The 20,578-nt window shown below is 51.7% G+C and overlaps 1 protein-coding gene across 1 annotated transcript in view; it reads left to right on the plus strand.

The window, feature by feature from the left end:
- The first annotated feature begins 16,993 nt into the window (after window positions 1-16,993).
- LOC137309954 (E3 ubiquitin/ISG15 ligase TRIM25-like) overlaps window positions 16,994-20,578 on the plus strand; it is a 34,059-nt gene continuing 30,474 nt past the window's right edge. The window contains exons 1-3 of the mRNA XM_067977950.1: window positions 16,994-17,699; window positions 18,517-18,612; window positions 19,302-19,526. Coding sequence (XP_067834051.1) covers window positions 17,139-17,699; window positions 18,517-18,612; window positions 19,302-19,526 — 882 coding nt within the window. The 5' untranslated portion in view covers window positions 16,994-17,138. The remainder of the gene's footprint in view (window positions 17,700-18,516; window positions 18,613-19,301; window positions 19,527-20,578) is intronic.

Consider the following 20,578-nt stretch of genomic DNA (forward strand, 5'->3'; position numbering starts at 1 on the left):
AACTGGGCCATGACTTGTCCTGAGTGAAGCTGGTTTTTAAACTCTTGTCTTCCTCGACAGAAGCCAAAACAAAGGAAGCTTTCAGACCAAAATGCATCTTTTTTGTCATCGTATGTAAATTACTGGGAACAGTGATTTGAGCGGCCCCTGACGTTCCATGGTACGTAGCGATGGAGACCATGGAATACAAAGAGATTGGACACTCCTCATCACCATCCCCGGATATGTCACAGAATCACAGAATCGTTACAGCACAGGAGGCGGCCATTCGGCCCATCGAGCCTGTGCCAGCTCTTTGTAAGAGCAATCCAGTTAGTCCCATTCCCCCGCTCTTTCCCTGTAGCCCTGCAAATTTTTTCCCTTCAAATATTGATCCAATTCCTTTTTGAAAGCCACACTTGAATCTGCTTCCACCGCCCTTTCAGGTGATGCATTCCAGATCATGACCACTCGCTGAGGAAAAATGTTTTTCCTCACGTCGCCATTGGTTCTTTTGTCAATCACCTTAAACCCTTCCGCCAATGGGAACAGTCTCTCATTAATTACTTTATCCAAACCCATCATGATTTTGTCCTATCCCTCCAGCAGGACAGACCCACCAGAGATGGGGATACAGTGGGATAGAGTTGGGTGGGGGAGTCTCTGGGGGTCCTCGACATCGACTCCGGACCCCAAGTCGTCTCACAGTTTCAGGTCAAACAATGTGAAGGGAACCTCCTGCTGATCGCAACCTATTAACCCCGTCCCCCTCAACCGATCAATCAATATTCCTCCATGTTGAACATCACTTGAAGGAAACACTGAGGGAAACGAGGGCACAGAATGGACTCTGGGTGGAGAACTTCAGTGTCCCCAAAGTGTGTCTCGGTAATCCCAACACTAACTGAGCTGGCCCACCTCCAAAAGACACAGCTGCCAGATTGGGCCTGTGTCAGGTGGTGAGGGAACCAACGAGCGAGTAACCGACTTAATCTCATCCTCACCAACCTGTCCATTGGCAAAAAAATGACCACTCCCAGTCCTTGTGAAGAGACATCCATGAGGACATCCTCGATTGTGTAGTTTGGACCACCACTGTGCTAAATGGGACAGACTAAGGACAGAGCGAACACCCCAAAACTGGGCATCCATGAGGACATCCTCGATTGTGTAGTTTGGACCACCACTGTGCTAAATGGGACAGACTAAGGACAGAGCGAACACCCCAAAACTGGGCATCCATGAGGACATCCTTGTTGACCTCCTTCCTTCTCAGGTTCACCACAACACACTTCGAGTAAGTACGAGACCCTCGATAGTGGAGAACACGGAACAGACTTTATTGATATATATTTGCTAACAGCGATCACATTCCAGGACAACCACGATGTCTTGAACTAAATTAGTCTCAGATAACAAAACATCGTTCTCTGATCACAATTAAACAGCAAATACCAAATAAATTACGGTAAATCTTTCAAATGACTGTAAAAACACCGAATATAACTGAAGGAAAAGTCAGCCTTCACAGTTAAACAAAATCTTTGTAACATTCTTAGTCTTAAAAAAGGGGGCGGAGCCACAGCATCAAAACATTCACACTGGCTTTTTAAAGCGACAGTAACATTGACGTGGGCTTTTTAAAGAGACAGTAACATTCACACTGGCTTTTTAAAGAGACAATAACATTCACGCATGCTTTTTAATGAGATAGTAAACATAAACATAGAAACATAGAAAATAGGAGCAAGAGTAGGCCATTCGGCCCTTCGGGCCTGTTCCGCCATTCAAAATGATCATGGCTGATCGTCTAACTCAGTACCCTGTTCCCGCTTTTTCCCCATATCCCTTGATCCCTTTAGCAGGACTTTGCAGTCCACCATGCAAAGCCCTCCTCACTAACATCTGGGGTCTTGTGCCAAAATTGGGAGAGCTGTCCCACAGACTAGTCCAGCAACAGCCTGACATAGACATACTCTCAGAATCATACCTTTCAGCCAATGTCCCAGACTCTTCCATCACCATTCCCTGGGTATGTCCTGTCCCATCGACAGGACGGACCCACCAGAGGTGGCGGTACCTTGATATACAGTCAGGAGGGAGTGGCCCTTGGAGTCTTCAACATGGACTCCGGACCTCATGAAATCTAATGGCATCAGGTCAAACATGGGCAAGGAAACCTCCTGCTGATTACCACCTACCGCCCTCCCTCAGCTGATGAATCAGTCCTCCTCCATGTTGAGCACCACTTGGAGGAAGCACTGAGGGTAGCAAGGGCACAGAATGTACTCTGGGTGGGGGACTTCAATGTCCATCACCAAGAGTGGCTCGGTAGCACCACGACTGACCGAGCTGGCCAAGTCCTGAAGGACATAGCTGCAAGACTGGGCCTGCGGCAGGTGGTGAGCGAACCAACACAAGGGAAAAACTGACTTGACCTCGTCCTCACCGATCTACCTGTCGCAAATGCATCTGTCCATGACAGTATTGGTGGGAGTGACCACCGCACAATCCTCGTGGAGACGACGTCCCATCTTCGCACTGAGGACAACATCCAACGTATTGTGTGGCACTACCACCGTGCCAAATGGGATAGATTCAGAACAGATCTAGCAGCTCAAAACTGGGCATTCATGAGGCGCTGTGGGCCATCAGCAGCAGCAGATTTGTATTCCAGCACAATCTATAACCTCATGGCCCGGCATATTCCTCACTCTACCATTACCAACAAGCCAGGGGATCAACCCTGGTTCAATGAGTGTAGAAGGGCTTGCCAGGAGCAGCACCAGGCGTACCGAAAAATGAGGTGCCAACCTGGTGAAGCTACAACACAGGACTACGTGCATGCTAAACAGCGGAAGCAACATGCTATAGACAGAGCTAAGCGATTCCACAACCAACAGATCAGATCAAAGCTCTGTAGTCCTGCCACATCCAGTTGTGAATGGTGGTGGACAATTAACAACGGGAGGAGGAGGCTCTATAAACATTCCCATCCTCAATGATGGCAGAGTCCAGCACGAGTGCAAAAGACAAGGCTGAAGCGTTTGCAACCATCTTCAGCCAGAAGTGCCGAGTGGATGATCCATCTCGGCCTCCTCCCAATATCCCCACCATTACAGAAGCCAGTCTTCAGCCAATTCGATTCACTCCACGTGATATCAAGAAATGGCTGAGTGCACTGGATACAGCAAAGGCTATGGGCCCCGACAACATCCCGGCTGTCGTGTGTCTCGAAGGCCGCCTTGGAGAACGCTTACCCGTCGTCCAGTACTTCCCCGGAGCGGAGAAACTACGCCATGTTCTTCGCAGCCTTCAACATGTCATCGATGACGACGAACACCTCGCTAAGGCCATCCCCACGCCTCCACTACTCTCCTTCAAACAGCCACCTAACCTCAAACAGACCATCGTTCGCAGCAAATTACCCAGCTTTCAGGAGAATAGCGTCCACGACACCACACAACCCTGCCACGGCAAACTCTGCAAGACATGCCAGATCATCGACACAGATACCACCATCACACGACAGGACACCACCCACCAGGTATATGGTTCATACTCCTGTGACTCGGCCAACGTTGTCTACCTCATACGTTGCAGGAAAGGATGCCCCGGAGCATGGTACATTGGCGAGACCATGCAGACACTGCGACAACGGATGAACGGACATCGCACAACAAATCGCCAGACAGGAGGGTTCCCTCCCAGTTGGCGAACACTTCAGCAGTCAAGGACATTCAGCCACCGATCTTCGGGAAGCGTTCTCCAAGGCGGCCTTCGAGACACACGACAATGCAAAATCGTCGAGCAGAAATTGATAGCCAAGTTCCGCACCCATGAGGACGGCCTCAACCGGGATCTTGGGTTCATGTCACGCTACATGTAACCCCACCATCGAAAAAAAGTTATCTGTTTTTAATACAACTGGACATTCTCTCTCTCTCTCTGCCTTTCGGGTCTCTTTCTCTCTCTGTCTTTGTAATCTGACCCATTGTGTATTCAGTATACTGGGATGTAATGTTTTCCGTGGCGAACCTGTCTTAACACCAACGACACCTTTGATTGCTGTGATCGTCTCCCAGCCGAGATGTGATAGGGGGCAGTTGGAAAGATTATCTGTAATCACCAGACATTGTTCTCTGACTATATATGCTATGCGTTTTTAGAACCCTTCAATCACCTAACGAAGGAAGAAAGCTCCGAAAGCTTGTGATTTAAAATAAAACTGTTGGACTATAACATGGTGTTGTGCAAGTCCTTACATTTGTCCACCGCAGTCCATCACCGGCATCTCCACATCATGGCTTTTTAAAGAGACTGTAATATTGACACGGGCTTTTTTAAGAGACTGTAATATTGACACGGGCTTTTTTAAGAGACTGTAATATTCACACGGGCTTTTTAAAGAGACTGTAATATTGACACGGGCTTTTTAAAGAGACATTAACATTTAAACTGTTTTTTTAAAGAGACAGTAATATTCACATGGTCTTTTTAAAGAGACAGTAAGATTCACACGGGCCTTTTAAACAGACAGTAATATTCGCACAGGCTTTTTAAGGAGACAGTAAGATTAACACAGGCTTTTTAAAGATAGAGAGTCATAGAGTCATAGAGAGAGTCATACAGCACGGATATAGGCCCTTCGGCCCATCGTGTCCGCGCCGGCCATCAGCCCTGTCTACTCTAATCCCATATTCCAGCATTTGGTCCGTAGCCTTGTATGCTATGGCATTTCAAGTGCTCATCCAAATGCTTCTTGAATGTTGTGAGGGTTCCTGCCTCCACAACCCTTTCAGGCAGTGAGTTCCAGACTCCAACCACCCTCTGGGTGAAAAAGTTCTTTCTCAAATCCCCTCTAAACCTCCCGCCTTTTACCTTGAATCTATGCCCCCTTGTTATAGAACCCTCAACTAAGGGAAAAAGCTCCTTAGTATCCATCCTATCTGTGCCCCTCATAATTTTGTACACCTCAATCATGTCCCCCCTCAGCCTCCTCTGCTCCAAGGAAAACAAACCCAATCTTCCCAGTCTCTCTTCATAGCTGAAGTGCTCCAGCCCTGGTAACATCCTGGTGAATCTCCTCTGCACCCTCTCCAAAGCGATCACATCCTTCCTGTAGTGTGGCGACCAGAACTGCACACAGTACTCCAGCTGTGGCCTAACCAGTGTTTTATACAGCTCCATCATAACCTCCTTGCTCTTATATTCTATGCCTCGGCTAATAAAGGCAAGTATCCCATATGCCTTCTTTACCACCTTATCTACCTGTTCCGCCGCCTTCAGGGATCTGTGAACTTGCACACCAAGATCCCTCTGACCCTCTGTCTTGCCTAGGGTCCTCCCATTCATTGTGTATTCCCTTGCCTTGTTAGTCCCTCCAAAGTGCATCACCTCGCACTTTTCTGGGTTAAATTCCATTTGCCACTGTTCCGCCCATCTGATCAACCCATCTATATCGTCCTGCAGACTGAGGCTATCCTCCTCACTATTTACCACCCTACCAATCTTTGTATCATCAGCGAACTTACTGATCATACCTTTTACATTCATATCCAAGTCATTAATGTAGACCACGAACAGCAAGGGACCCAGCACCGATCCCTGTGGTACCCCACTGGCCACAGGCTTCCAGTCACAAAAACAACCTTCGACCATCACCCTCTGCCTTCTGCCACTAAGCCAGTTTTGTATCCAAAGTGCCAAGGCACCCTGGATTCCATGGGCTCGTACCTTCTTGACCAGTCTCCTGTGGGGGACTTTATCGAAGGCCTTACTGAAATCCATGTATACCACATCCACTGCGTTACCCTCATCCACACGCCGAGTCACCCCCTCAAAAAATTCAATCAAATTAGTCAGACATGATCTTCCCTTGACAAAGCCATGTTGACTATCCCTGATTAATCCTTGCTTCTCCAAGTGGAGACTAATTTTGTCCTTCAGAATTTTTTCCAATAATTTTCCTACCACTGATGTTAGGCTCACTGGCCTGTCGTTCCCCGGTTTTTCCCTACTCCCCTTCTTGAATAATGGTACTACATTAGCGGTTCTCCAGTCCTCTGGCACATCCCCTGTGGCCAGAGAGGTTCTGAATATATGTGTCAGAGCCCCCGCAATCTCCTCCTTTGCCTCACACAGTAGCCTGGGATACATTTCGTCCGGGCCTGGGGATTTATCCATTTTTAGGCCTGCTAAAACCGCCAATACCTCCTCCCGCTCGATGTTAATATGTTTGAGTATATCACAGTCCCCCTGCCGTATTTCTATGTCTACATCGTCCTTCTCCATAGTGAAAACAGATGCAAAAAATTCATTTAGAACCCCTCCTACATCTGCCGGCTGCACACACAGATGATGTGGAGATGCCGGTGATGGACTGGGGTGGACAAATGTAAGGAATCTTACAACACCAGGTTATAGTCCAACAATTTTATTTTAAAATCACAAGCTTTCGGAGCTTTCGTCCTTCGTCAGGTGAGTAGTGAATGAGAGGTTCTCAAATCGCATATCTTATATTAGGATGGGACACCATCACACCAATCAAAGGTGTCATTGGTGTTCAGACAGGTTAGCCACGGAAAACAGTGGGTCCCAGTATGCTGAATACACATTGTGTCAAATTCGTAAGAACGGGATATGACGCTCGACTTGTCGATCGACAGTTCCGACGGGCCACACTGAAGAATCGCATAGACCTCCTCAGAAGACAAACACGGGACGCAACCAACAGAGTACCCTTCGTCGTCCAGTACTTCCCCGGAGCGGAGAAACTACGCCATGTTCTCCGCAGCCTTCAACATGTCATCGATGACGAAGAACACCTCGCTAAGGCCATCCCCACGCCTCCACTACTCGCCTTCAAACAGCCACCCAACCTCAAACAGACCATCGTTCGCAGCAAATTACCCAGCTTTCAGGAGAACAGCGTCCACGACACCACAGATACCACCATCACACGACAGGACACCACCCACCAGGTACATGGTTCATACTCATGTGACTCGGCCAACGTTGTCTACCTCATACGTTGCAGGAAAGGATGCCCCAGAGCATGGTACATTGGCGAGACCATGCAGACACTGCGACAACGGATGAATGGACACTGCGCAACAATCGCCAGACAGGAGGGTTCCCTCCCAGTCGGGGAACACTTCAGCAGTCAAGGACATTCAGCCACCGATTTTCGGGTAAGCGTTCTCCAAGGCTGCCTTCGAGACACACGACAATGCAAAATCGTCGAGCAGAAATTGATAGCCAAGTTCCGCACCCATGAGGACGGCCTCAACCGGGATCTTGGGTTCATGTCACGCTACACGTGACCCGACCAGCAAGGGGAAAACAAAGTTATCTGTTTTTAATAGAACTGGAAATTTTCTCTCTCTCTCTGCCTTTCGGGTCTCTTTCTGTCTGTTAATTTGACACAATGTGTATTCAGCATACTGGGACCCACTGTTTTCCGTGGCTAACCTGTCTGAACACCAACGACACCTTTGATTGGTGTGATGGTGTCCCAGCCTAATATAAGATATGCGATTTGAGAACCTCTCATTCACTACTCACCTGACGAAGGACGAAACCTCCGAAAGCTTGTGATTTTAAAATAAAATTGTTGGACTATAACCTGGTGTTGTAAGATTCCTTGCTTTTTAAAGAGACAGTAATATTCACACGGACTTTTTAAAGAGACAGTAACATTCACACAGGCTTTTTAAAGAGACAGTGACATTTAAATGGGCTTTTTAAAGTGACAGTAATAGTCACATATGCTTTTTAAACAGACAGTGACATTCACACGGGCTTTTTAAACAGACAGTAACATTCACACAGGCTTTTTAAAGAGACAGTAACATTCACACAGGCTTTTTAAAGAGACAGTAACATTCACATGGGCTTTTTAAAGAGACAGTAACAGTCACACGGGCTTTTTAAAGAGACAGTAACAGTCACACGGGCTTTTTAAAGAGACAGTAACATTCACACAGGCTTTTTAAAGAGACAGTAACATTCACACAGGCTTTTTAAAGAGACAGTAACAGTCACACGGGCTTTTTAAAGATACAGTAACAGTCACACGAGCTTTTTAAAGATTCATTAACATTTAAACAGGCTTTTTAAAGAGACAGTAATATTCACACAGGCTTTTTAAAGAGACAGTAATATTCACATGGGCTTTTTAAAGAGACAGTAATATTCACAGGGGCTTCTTAAAGAGACAGTAATATTCACAGGGGCTTCTTAAAGAGACAGTAATATTCACAGGGGCTTCTTAAAGAGACAGTAATATTCACAGGGGCTTTTTAAAGAGACAGTAATATTCACACAGGCTTTTGAAAGAGACAGTAATATTCACACGGGCTTTTTAAGGAGACAGTAATATTCACACGGGCTTTTTAAAGAGACAGTAATATTCACACAGGCTTTTGAAAGAGACAGTAATATTCACACAGGCTTTTGAAAGAGACAGTGACATTTAAATGGGCTTTTCAAAGAGACAGTGACATTCACACGGGCTTTTTAAAGAGACAATAATATTCACACGGGCTTTTTAAAGAGACATTAACATTTAAACAGGCTTTTTAAAGAGACAGTAACTTTAACACGGGCTTTTTAAAGAGACTGTAATAGTCACACGGGCTTTTTAAAGAGACATTAACATTTAAACAGGCTTTTTGAAGAGACAGTAACATTCGCACAGGCTTTTTGAAGAGACAGTGACATTCACACAGGCTTTTTAAGGTGACAGTAATAGTCACATGGGCTTTTTAAAGAGACAGTAATATTCAAACGGGCTTTTTAAAGAGACAATGACATTTAAATGGGCTTTTGAAAGTGACAGTAATATTCACATGGGCTTTTTAAAGAGACAGTAACATTCACACGGGCTTTTTAAGGAGACAGTAATATTCACATGGGCTTTTTAAGGAGACAGTAATATTCACACGGGCTTTTTAAAGAGACATTAACATTTTAACAGGTTTTTTAAAGAGACAGTAATATTCACACAGGCTTTTTAAAGAGACAGTAATATTCACAGGGGCTTTTTAAAGAGACAGTAATATTCACAGGGGCTTCTTAAAGAGACAGTAATATTCACACAGGCTTTTTAAAGAGACAGTAATATTCACAGGGGCTTTTTAAAGAGACAGTAATATTCACACAGGCTTTTTGAAGAGACAGTAATATTCACACAGGCTTTTTGAAGAGACAGTAATATTCACAGGGGCTTTTTAAAGAGACAGTAATATTCACACAGGCTTTTTACAGAGACAGTAACATTCACACGGGCTTTTTAAAGAGACAGTAATATTCACACAGGCTTTTTAAAGAGACAGTAATATTCACACGGGCTTTTTAAAGAGACAGTAATATTCACACGGGCTTTTTAAAGAGACAGTAATATTCACACAGGCTTTTTACAGAGACAGTAACATTCACACAGGCTTTTTAAAGAGACAGTAACATTCACACGGGCTTTTTAAAGAGACAGTAATATTCACACAGGCTTTTTAAAGAGACAGTAATATTCACACGGGCTTTTTAAAGAGACAGTAATATTCACACGGGCTTTTTAAAGAGACAGTAATATTCACACAGACACTGTGCTCACGTTCTCCCAGCCCCAATGGAGGGGATTCACCGGCACACAACACATCCCACAGACTCACAGTTCCAGCCCCACAATCTCAGCACCGGCTGTACTGGGAACACACAGCTCACAGGAGGGAGGATTCAGTGGGGAATTGAGGGGAATCTGATCTCCCTTCTGTACATTAAACTGTTGCTCCCTGTTCACTCTGAATTCACCAACACTCCCTCCGGACCCGGGTCTGAGACTCGGACCAATTCCGAGCTGTGAGGAGGGAACAGGAGCAGGAACTCGACCCTCGAATCCCTCGCACTGAACCCGGACTGAAGAAACAGCACTGGGAAATAAAGGGTCAAATCATCAAATAAAGGGTCAAATCATCAAATAAAGGGTCAAATCATCAAATAAAGGGTTAAATCATCAAATAGAGGGTCAAATCATCAAATAAAGGGTCAAATCATCAAATAAAGGGTCAAATCAACAAATAAAGGGTCAAATCAACAAATAAAGGGTCAAATCAACAAATAAAGGGTCAAATCAACAAATAAAGGGTCAAATCATCAAATAAAGGATCAAATCAACAAATAAAGGGTTAAATCATCAAATAAAGGGTCAAATCAACAAATAAAGGGTTAAATCAACAAATAAAGGGTCAAATCAACAAATAAAGGGTTAAATCATCAAATAAAGGGTCAAATCAACAAATAAAGGGTCAAATCATCAAATAGAGGGTCAAATCATCAAATAAAGGGTCAAATCAACAAATAAAGGGTTAAATCAACAAATAAAGGGTCAAATCAACAAATAAAGGGTCAAATCAACAAATAAAGGGTTAAATCATCAAATAAAGGGTCAAATCAACAAATAAAGGGTCAAATCATCAAATAAAGGATCAAATCAACAAATAAAGGGTTAAATCATCAAATAAAGGGTCAAATCAACAAATAAAGGGTTAAATCAACAAATAAAGGGTTAAATAGAAATTCCTGATCCCGGTTTAAGATTATAAACAAACCTGGGAATATTCCCGCTCTCCCCCTGATCACAGTCCGCTGCTCGATGGCGGCGCGGGGGGGAGGGGAGAGCGGGAGCGCGCGGGGGGAGGGGAGAGCGGGAGCGCGCGGGGGGCGAGCGGGAGCGCGCGGGGGGGGGCGGGCGAGCGGGAGCGCGCGGGGGCGGGGAGCGGGAGCGCGCGGGGGGAGCGGGAGCGGGAGCGCGCGGGGGCGAGCGGGAGCGCGCGGGGGGGGCGGGCGAGCGGGAGCGCGCGGGGGCGGGAGAGCGGGAGCGCGCGGGGGCGGGGAGCGGGAGCGCGCGGGGGGCGGGCCCGCGCTGAAAGTTGTGCGCTGACGGTTCATGTCGTTAATTGTGAGTAAATAGTTTAATTTGTGATAAAGTGTGAAACTAAACGCTGTTTTTTGAACCTTTCCACTCGCTGAGTTCAGTTCCTCCATTTCTGGAACATCGCCGCTTTCACTCACTTTTGATTCTCACTTTGATTTGAATCTTTATAAATTTCGATCAAAACAAGCGGTGGATTTGCCGGAGGATCAAATGCTGAAATTATCCTCGATCTTCCCAGTCAGTGATGGGGAAACCTGGAGCCCGGCGGCTCTTCAGTCGCTCCGGGCCCAGTGTCGCCCTCGGTTACAGACTCAGACCCAGGATCACCTCACCTGAGCCAAGCTGGCCCCGCAGGACCGGCCCAGGGGAAAGGCTTCTTCTTCACTTCAGTCACAAGGGCGCTTGATTTCTTTTAGTGTTTTCGGCCCTCCTTTTATAAGAAGGGGGCTTTAGGGGGTGTTTACGTGCAGAAAAAACAAAAAACCCTAAATAAGTATTAAATTATAATTTTATTATTCTGGTCCAGGATGCCCTCCGGTCCCTGCGGTGCCCACCGGTCGCGGAAAGCCTGGAGCGGACCGGCAGACACCGCGTGCTCCCTCTCCAGGGCCACCCGGGCACAGGGAATTCCGCGGGAGAGAGGCAGACAGTCGGAGCGACCGCCCCCACGGGCCGCGTCTAACCTGGACCCGTGGATAGCCACCTTGGACAGGCCCACGAGGACGTCCACCGACCTCCCCGCCCCCCTCACCGGGCGGGCAGAGATCAGGAGCGTGGGACTGAAGTGCAGCCAGAACTTGAGGAGCAGCCCCCTTAAATAGTGGAACAGGGGCTGCAGCCTCCCACACCCTGTGAACAAATGAAACACGGACTCGTCCAGGCCGCAGAAATTGCAGGCGGCCTGGGAGTCCGTGAAATGGCTTAACCGCCTGTTGGTCGCGACTGCTCCGTGCAAGACTCTCCACCCCAGATCCCCAATGGTACACGGGAGGATCCCCGAGTAGAGAGCCCTCCACTGGGGGCCTCCGCCGGACGGCAGGATGGTACGCCAGGGCATGTCCGGGCGAGGGACGAGGGCGAGGATGTGGAGAGTGTGCAGGAGCAGCCTGTTCAGGAAATCCCTCCGCACAGAGTGAAATGGCACGGAGGCAATTTCCGAGAGACGGCTCAAGTTGTGAGGCACAGCCCCCCGAGGGAGGTTTCGGGGCCTGACGCCGATGAGGAATTCCGTCCGAACGGGGGTCAGATCGGACAGGATGGCTCCACACGCTTGAGCCTCCTCCACAACCCGAGTGGAGTCAGGGCCGAGTGCCGCTTTCAACGCCCGGATGGTGGCGGCCGCGTGCCGGACACACCGCAAGGACATCCGTGCGGCCAGTGTCCCCGGCGCCATCCAGCCCGCCCCTCCGCCATCCAGGACGTCCCTGACTCGGGTGACCGTACCGGCCAGGGCCCTTCACTCCGTCAGCCGCGAGCCGCCGAAGCCAACACCGCGGAGGAACGGATTCCTGAGCAGTGGCTCCTGCAGGACGGCCGCCACCCTAGGCGAGCAGTGACTTTGGCCTCCAGCTCTTGCCAGTTCGCCGGCCAGGCTTCCTCGGCAGGGCTAAGGTAGCCTCCCAGGTACCGGAGGTACGTGGTGCTCCAGGCAAAAGGCCGTAGCTCCTCCGGCAGGGAGTCCACCTGCCACTGACCCACCAGGAGTCCGGAACATTTCTCCCAGTTGATCCTTGCGGAGGACGCGGCAGAGAACACCTTTTGGCACTCACGCATCCTCCGCAAGTCAACGGGATCCGTGACCACGAGGAGCACGTCGTCGGCGTAAGCTGAAAGGACGACCTCCACGCCCGGCTCGCGCAGAGCCAGTCCCGACAGCCTCTTCCGCAGGAGGCGCAGGAAAGGCTCCACGCAGACGGTGTATAATTGGCCGGACATGGGGCACCCCTGACACACTCCTCTCCCGAAACGAAGGGGCGCCGTCAAGGATCCGTTAACCTTAATCAGACACTCTGCGGCGGCGTACAGAAGTCGGATCCGGGCGACGAAATGCGACCCGAACCCGAAAGCGCGCAGAGTCCCGAATAAGGACTCGTGATCAACCCTGTCGAACGCCTTCTCCTGATCCAGGGAAAGGAAGGTGACCGACAGACCAGCCCTCTGGGAATGGTGGATCAGGTCCTGGACCAGGTGGATGTTATCGTGGATTCTCCGGCCCAGGACCGTGTAGGACTGGTCGGGGTGGATCATGTGGGCCAGCACGGTGCCAAGGCGAGCAGACATCGCCTTGGCGAAGACCTTATAATTCGTGCTGAGGAGGGAGACTGGGCGCCAGTTTTTAAGGTGACGGAGATCCCCCTTCGGCAGCAGGACAACGACCGCCCTGCACCACGATAGGGGCATCTCCCCGGTCGCCAGACTTTCCCCCAGGACCCGCGTGTAGTCGCCCCCCAGGATGTCCCAGAAGGCCCAGAGGAACTCCACGGTCAGCCCGTCCAGCCCTGGGGATTTCCCCCTCGAGAGCTGGTGGAGGGCGCCGGTCAGCTCCGCCAAACTGAGCGGAGCGTCCAGCCGGTCGGCGCCCTCCAGGCTGACCTTCGGCAGGTCCTCCCACATAACTCTGCGCGCTTCCTCGCTGGACGGATCCAGAGAGAACAGAGCCTCGTAGTAGGACCGTGCCCGGGCACTGACCCCCTCCGGGTCCGAGACGAGGGACCCGTCGTCGGCCAGCAGCGTATGGAGCTGCTTCCGGGCCCCCCGCCGCTTTTCCAGTGAGTAGAAGAAGGGAGAGCCGCGGTCCAGGTCCCGAAGCAGCTGGAGCCGCGACCTCATGTACGCTCCTCGGGACCCGACCAGTTGCAGGTCCTTCAGAGCGCCCTTCTTCTCTTCCTACGCCCGCCGCAGGGCCGGATCCTCGGCCGCCTGTCCGAGACCGGACTCCAGGCCAAGCACCTCCTGCTCCAACCGCCTGACCTTGGACTCCCGCCTCTTGGTCGACCCCCTCGCGTACGCTTGACAGAGGAGACAGACGTGAGCCTTGCCCACGTCCCACCATGGCCTCAAGGAGGAGAAGCCTCCCTGCTTCCTTCTCCAGTCGGTCCAGAATCGACAGAATGAGTCCCGGAACCGCGCGTCCTCCAGCAGCCGGTTGTTAAAGTGCCAGTACGCGGACCCCGCCCGAGCACGGAACAGAGCGAGCTCCATCCACACCAGGTGTGGTCTGAGCATGGCACCGGCCGTATGGAGGCTGACGGACGCAGGAGGCGTACGCCCGCGAAACGTACAGGCGGTCAATTCTGGAGCTCTGCCCTCCGGCCCTCACAAAGGTGAATTGGCTGGAGTCGGGATGGAGATTCCACCAGACGTCCACCAAGTCGAAGGACCCGACCAGGTCCCTCAACTTCTCCGCCGCTAACCGGCAGTGCAGGGGACCGTGGCGGTCCCTCGCCTCGAGGGTACGGTTGAAACCTCCCCCCCCCCACAAGGACAATGCACTCGCCGGCATCGACGGAGTGCAGGTAAGTGGACACTTCTTCAAAGCAGCTCGCTTGCTCAGCTCCGGAATGGGGGGCGTACACGTCCACCAGGTGAAGCGGCACGTCCCCGCGGCGAAGGGCTACGTGGAGCAAGCGGCCTGGCACCGGCTCCTTGACCCCCAACATCTCCGGCTGAAAAGTCGGGGCCAACAAGATGGCCACCCCGCTCGAAGTGCTGGCGAGGTGACTCAAGTAGAACCCCCCCCCCCCCATTCCAGGATCCACGTGGCCTCGTCTCCCGGAACGGTGTGGGTTTCTTGCAGAAAGCACACTGCATACTTCCCGTCCCGGAGGACAGAGAACTTGTCAAATCTACGGCGGGCGTTTCTGCCACCGTTAATGTTGAGGCGGCTATGGCTATCTCCATGACAAGAGCCTAGCACAACCTACTACCGACCCCTAGCGTGCGAGGGAGCGGGGCCGCTAGTCGACCGCCACTCCCTCAACAACCCAGCGAGGAGATACCTGAGCCAGCGCAGCCCGACCACGCCGCCATCTTTTCCCGCGGCCACGGTTGTGATGGCGGCCCGAACCGAACAGATCAGCAGCGCCGGCTCCGACCAACGGTCGAGGGCCAGCCGGACACCATCGTGACGACGGTGGCAACCGGCCACAAACTCCTGGAGTTCCTCGACGGGGAAGAGGGGAGACTCGGTAGAGGGCACGAGGGCATCCACCATCTCGCTGGCGATGGACTCCAAATCGTCCCCAGTGCCCACCATCGAGTCCCCGTCCTCCTCTGGGTTGTCATCGCCCGCGGCCGACCCTCCCCCCGCACAGGGTGCGGAGAACGGAACGGCCGCACCGGCCGGCCCTACCTCTGTCCCGATCCTACCCCCAGGATCGACGGCAGAGGAGTCCTCCCCGGGCTCCTCCGGGGGGTCCGGGTCAGAGGGTGGCAGCGGGCGGGGATCCCCCCAGTCTCCGAGCGGTGTAACTCTGGTAAGGGGAAACCGGGGAGTAAGTAAACTCCAGCTCCCCCAACTCACCCGGCACCGTGCCTTTAGACTGGGAGAAGGGGCTCCCCCCACCCACACCGCCACCAACCGACCCGGCAGGTGGGGCGTTTTTATTAAAATCACCCACCAGGTCGAGCAGGTCCTGGGAGATGTCGAGCCGCGGGCGGGCGAACTCAGCCTCATCGGCCTCGCCCTCCCCGGCACCCAGGACGCCCGACCCGGTGAATGGTATACCTTCCTCCATGCCCGGATCCGCGACCCCTCCTATAGGCAGGGTCCCCCCATCCCCCCCGGGAGGCACGGGCTCAGTCTTCTCCCCCCGAGAGGTGGACGACTCTCCCCGATGGTGTGAAATGGTTGGGGGGGCCGCAGGATCCGCGACAGGCGCCGACTCCCCTTCCACGGGGGGCCGTCCCTTTGCAGGGTTCCCCTCCGCTTCCAAGGAGCGGTGACTTTTTGTCCCGGAGGGTGGGGGAGCTCCATGTCTGCCGGGCCCCTTCCTCCACTCCCTCCTGATCAGTGATCTGCCCGGGCTCTGACACTGCTGTGGCCACGATCGCAGCCTCGGGCTCACTACATTGTCCAGTGTCCCGGGGAACGGCCTCCAGATGTTTGTGTTTCCTCCGTGCCTTTTTTTTCGGGTGAGGGTGTCCCCCTTCCCCCCAGGTGGAGGCCTTGACAGCAACCTCCGCCCGCGCAGTTTCTTCTCCCGAGGCGGGGGCGGGGTTGTGGGGGAAGTGGTGGCAGCACCAGCCTCGGCCGCCTTAGCTGTTTTGACGGCCTGGGAGACGAGGCAGTTCTTTCTTCGGTGCCCCACCTCCTTACAGGCATGGCACTGCCCACCCTCTGCCATCCAAAAGACGTAGTAGGCGGTCGCCTCATACAGGGCATGAAAGCCCCCCTCCGTGACCTCCCACGCCGGCTTCGCGAAGGCCTGGCGCCAGAAGGAGTAAACGTGCCGGAGGCTGTTCTCGCTGAGGCCGAGCGGGAGCGGCGTTACCCCCGACCTCACCTCCCCCAGTTGACGTAGGTGGGGGAGGAGCGGCTCGTCCAACAGGAAGGGCAGTACATGGGACAAAATGAGTCGCTGCGCGGTGGCCTCCAGCGGGTCCACCGGCAGGAAGGTCCCGCCCACTGTGAGCCCCTTACTAAGGGCCAGGGACACTGCCCGCTCGGACCTCAGGAAGAACACCGCCTTCCGGTACATTTTTGAGGCCGCGACGATGGCCGAGGGGCCGCCAACCTCGGCCATGGCCTTAACGCAGGCCTCAATGGTCATGTTGGGGTGAGTGTAATTCTTCACCCCATGCCTCCTCGTGATGAGGCGGAAAGGTGCCGGCCCAGCAGGAGCAGAAGGAACAGCGGGAGCAGCTGCCGAGGCAACGCCTGCATACGTCCTGCTGGGTCCCAGCACCGGTGAAGATGGTATCGCCATTCTCCAGAGAGCTACACCCACCCCAAGTCTCAGGCCCGCCAATAGCAAAGGCCTCACAATAATAAGGAAAACCGTCTCTCCCAAAGATCTCACTGAAAAAAAATTGTAATCTTGTGTTTCTGATTTTGTTTCTGAACTGCTGCTGCAGGCCTGAAAGAGTTAATCTTCAGACAGAGTCAATCAGGAAATGAAACGAACATCGTCACTCCCTGCGCCGAGTGTTTACAAGAATTTCACTTCCTGCTCTGGTTCCTCGCTCTCTCTTGTTCTGTGTGAAAGCTGCTTCAGGTGCTGTAGGAATGGAGCCCGGAGCTTTAGAGGATGAATTAACCTGTGCTGTGTGTCTCCAGGTGTACCAGGACCCGGTGGTGTTGTCCTGTCAGCACAGTTTCTGTTTGAAATGTATTGAGGGAGTTTGGGCCCAGACACCAGGCCCAGAAGGGTTTGAGTGTCCTCAGTGTCGCCAGAAATTCAATCCCAGGCCCAACCTGAAGAGAAACTTCACGCTGTGTAATATTGTGGAAAAATACAACCAGTCACAGCCTCCTGCTGATTCAGCCCGTGTCTTGTGTGAGTACTGCATCGAGAATCCATCCCCAGCTGTCAAGACATGTCTGAAATGTAAAACATCTCTTTGCTCCCTTCACTTAAAACTACATCTTCTGAACAAGACCTTCAGTGGACACACCCTAATCGAACCTCTGGCTGATCTTACAGAGAGGCAGTGCCTTGATCATAAGAAGGTCCTTGAATTCTACTGTAAAGATGATGCAGAGTGTGTGTGTGTTTCCTGTACAATAACAGGGAAACATAATTCCCACACACTGCTGAGCCTGGATCAGGCACAAGCTGCAATTAAGGTGAGTGACACAATTCCTGATATTAAATACAGTGAGGGAGAGTTTTCCTGTTAATGACCAACATTAATTAGAACTGATTGCAGACAGTGCTGATTTAGCCCAGGGTCTGGGTTTACAGCTGTTTGTTTTTGGTCAGTGAGATTTGCTCCCTCCCCTTTCTCTTACAGTCTGTCTGAGAGAACAGGGTGGGCACTGGGAGGGTGTGAGAGTGGCCCAGGGTGACTGCCCCTCACCCACACTCAGCCCCTCCTGGTGAGGGCACTGTAGAGCTCAGTAATTCACTGTGTGGGCACCTGTGAGAACTGGCACTCCATGGCAGAGGGCTGTAGAGCAGAGCATGTTGTAGCCCTGTGTAACACTGGGGTATTCTGCCATCTGACCAGCAGGGAGAGGACCATCACCGGTGGGGGGAGTGAGGGACACCCACGGGGGGAGACTCAGGGGCTGGGGGGAGAAACTGTTTCTCACAACAAGAGGGAATTGGTGTTTGAGAAATGCTGGTGTGACTGAGTCTGTCTCCCTTTCCCCTCGGCTGATTCCTGGAAATGGAGGAGCTGAGTCCGTGTGAAAATGCAGCACACGATGAGTCAGTGTGAAAAGAAGCCGGTGTGTGTGTGGTTCCTCAGTTTATACAGGGCAGGGAGCGCCTCTTTACTGAGAGCCACAGAAGGGAATATTTCTGCTCAGGGCCCAGACACTGAGAATCCCCCAAACCACTTTCTATCCACACCCAGTGGGGTCACTCCTGGAACGGAATCATTTCCCTTTTACATTCCAGTTTGAGTCCCTTTTGAACACTTTCCAATTGCCTTTACAGGAAGAATTGGAGAGAGAAATCGAGAGGCTTCGGAGAGTCCAGCAGAAATGTTCCAGCAAACAGCGAGACTTGGAGAGATCAGAAGCTGAAATAAAGGTGGGTAAAGTGGGACTGGACCTGGATTTACTCTGGAACCTGCAGACAATTCAGGAAAATCTCTGGGAAATTCCTTCCCAGCTCACTTTAAAGACTCCATACCCCCGACATGTTCAGGGAGTCTGTTCCAGAGATCGAGGACTCTGGGGTCTAACCTAACTCTGTGCCTATGGATTTTATACACAGGCCCTCTAGTCCCACCATCCCGATCCATCTCAAGTACCTCACCCAACGAGTGAGTCCAATAATCCCTCGATCATTTTAAAAACCTCAATCATGTCCCTCTCGGACTGCCTTTCTCTAAATCGCCCTCCCTCTTGGAGCCGATCTTCAGAACTAAAATCCATCAGACTACGTGTCATTCTGGCCACCGTCCCCTCCAGAGTCTCAATCTCCTTCACCAGGTGTGGGCACCAAAACTGGACCCATCACTCCAGTTGTGGATGGACCAGGTGGCAGTGCCATACACAGTCTAAATACAGTGCTCTTTCTATTAAACTCAAGGCTCAAGGCAACACTCGTTAAACTCTGTTTTCTCTCCCAGTAGACCCTCTCCCACTGCTTGTCTATCTTTAATGGTGATCGAGTAGTGATCGAAACAAACTGTCCCGTCCCTGGAAAGTGCCGTGTGCTCAGGGTAAGAGCTGTGTGGAAGGGCCGTTTGTAATGAGAGCTGGTTTGGGTTTCAGACACGAATCAATGAGCTGAAAGGAAAGCTATCGAAGAGCTTCTCTGAATGGAGGAGACAGCTGGAAGAAGATGAAGAATACGCACTGAAACTGATCGATGAGGAGGGGCTCCGAGCTCTCTCTCAGATTAGAAGCTGTTCTGAAGCATTAAACAAGAGGATGGAACAGATTACATTAATAGATGGAGAAACCCAGAGTCTGGTACAGAGGGACCATCTCTCCTTTATTCAGGTACATCTTCAATATAAACAGGGCCATGTCTGGGGAATGGGGCGTTTCTGTGAGGCTGGTGAGAGGGCTGAATTGTTTGAAGATTGTTGGTGGGTCCCAGCATTGGCGCTGCCCCCTCGGCCCTGCCCTCGGAGTGTTGGCGCTGCCCCCTCGGCCCTGCCCTCGGAGTGTTGGCGCTGCCCCCTTGGCCCTGCCCTCGGAGTGTTGGCGCTGCCCCCTTGGCCCTGCCCTCGGAGTGTTGGCGCTGCCCCCTCGGCCCTGCCCTCGGAGTGTTGGCGCTGCCCCCTCAGCCCTGCCCTCGGAGTGTTGGTGCTGCCCCAGGATGGAGTGCAGTGAAATGTGGGATTATTGCCCATTCCTGTGACTGGCCCCACCTACTGTTATACACTGAACTCTTTACTCTCAATCCCAAATTCACCCTTTGGTTCCATTGGGTGTTGATTTGTTCGTTGACTGATTTGATCTCCTCTCTTTATTCACAGAACTCGAAGCAGCTCCTTTCCAGGTAAGTTCCTCTCAGTCATACAGTACCTGCTGCTGATAGGGAACCTTCCCCTGTATCTGGGAGAAGAGTGAAAGTAGAATCACCGCTTGGAAACCTTCCCAGATAAGGTGCTTTCAAATGGTGGGAATATTGAGTGATGTTTCACTGTGGTTTGAGGGGTTATTGGCTCAGGCAGCCTGTGGGAAATGGGAGATTCCACATGTACACTGACGACCCCCAGCTCTACCTCACCACCACCTCTCTCGACCCCTCCACAGCATCTGATTTGTTACGCTGCTTGTCCGACATCCAGTATTGAATGAGCTGAAATTTCCTCCAATTAAATATTGGGAAGTTCGAAGCCATTGTCTTCGGTCCCCACCACAAACTCCGTTCCCTAGTCACCGACTCCATCCCCCTCCCTGGCCACTGTCTGAGTCTGAACCAGACTGTTCCCAACCTCGGCGTTCTATTTGACCCTGAGCTGAGCCTCCGACCCCATTTCCTCTCCATCACCAAGACCTCCTACTTCCACCCCATAATATCACCTGTCTCAGCATCT

This window comes from Heptranchias perlo, unplaced genomic scaffold (assembly GCF_035084215.1).
Source record: "Heptranchias perlo isolate sHepPer1 unplaced genomic scaffold, sHepPer1.hap1 HAP1_SCAFFOLD_194, whole genome shotgun sequence".
Taxonomy (NCBI): Eukaryota; Metazoa; Chordata; class Chondrichthyes; order Hexanchiformes; family Hexanchidae; genus Heptranchias; species Heptranchias perlo.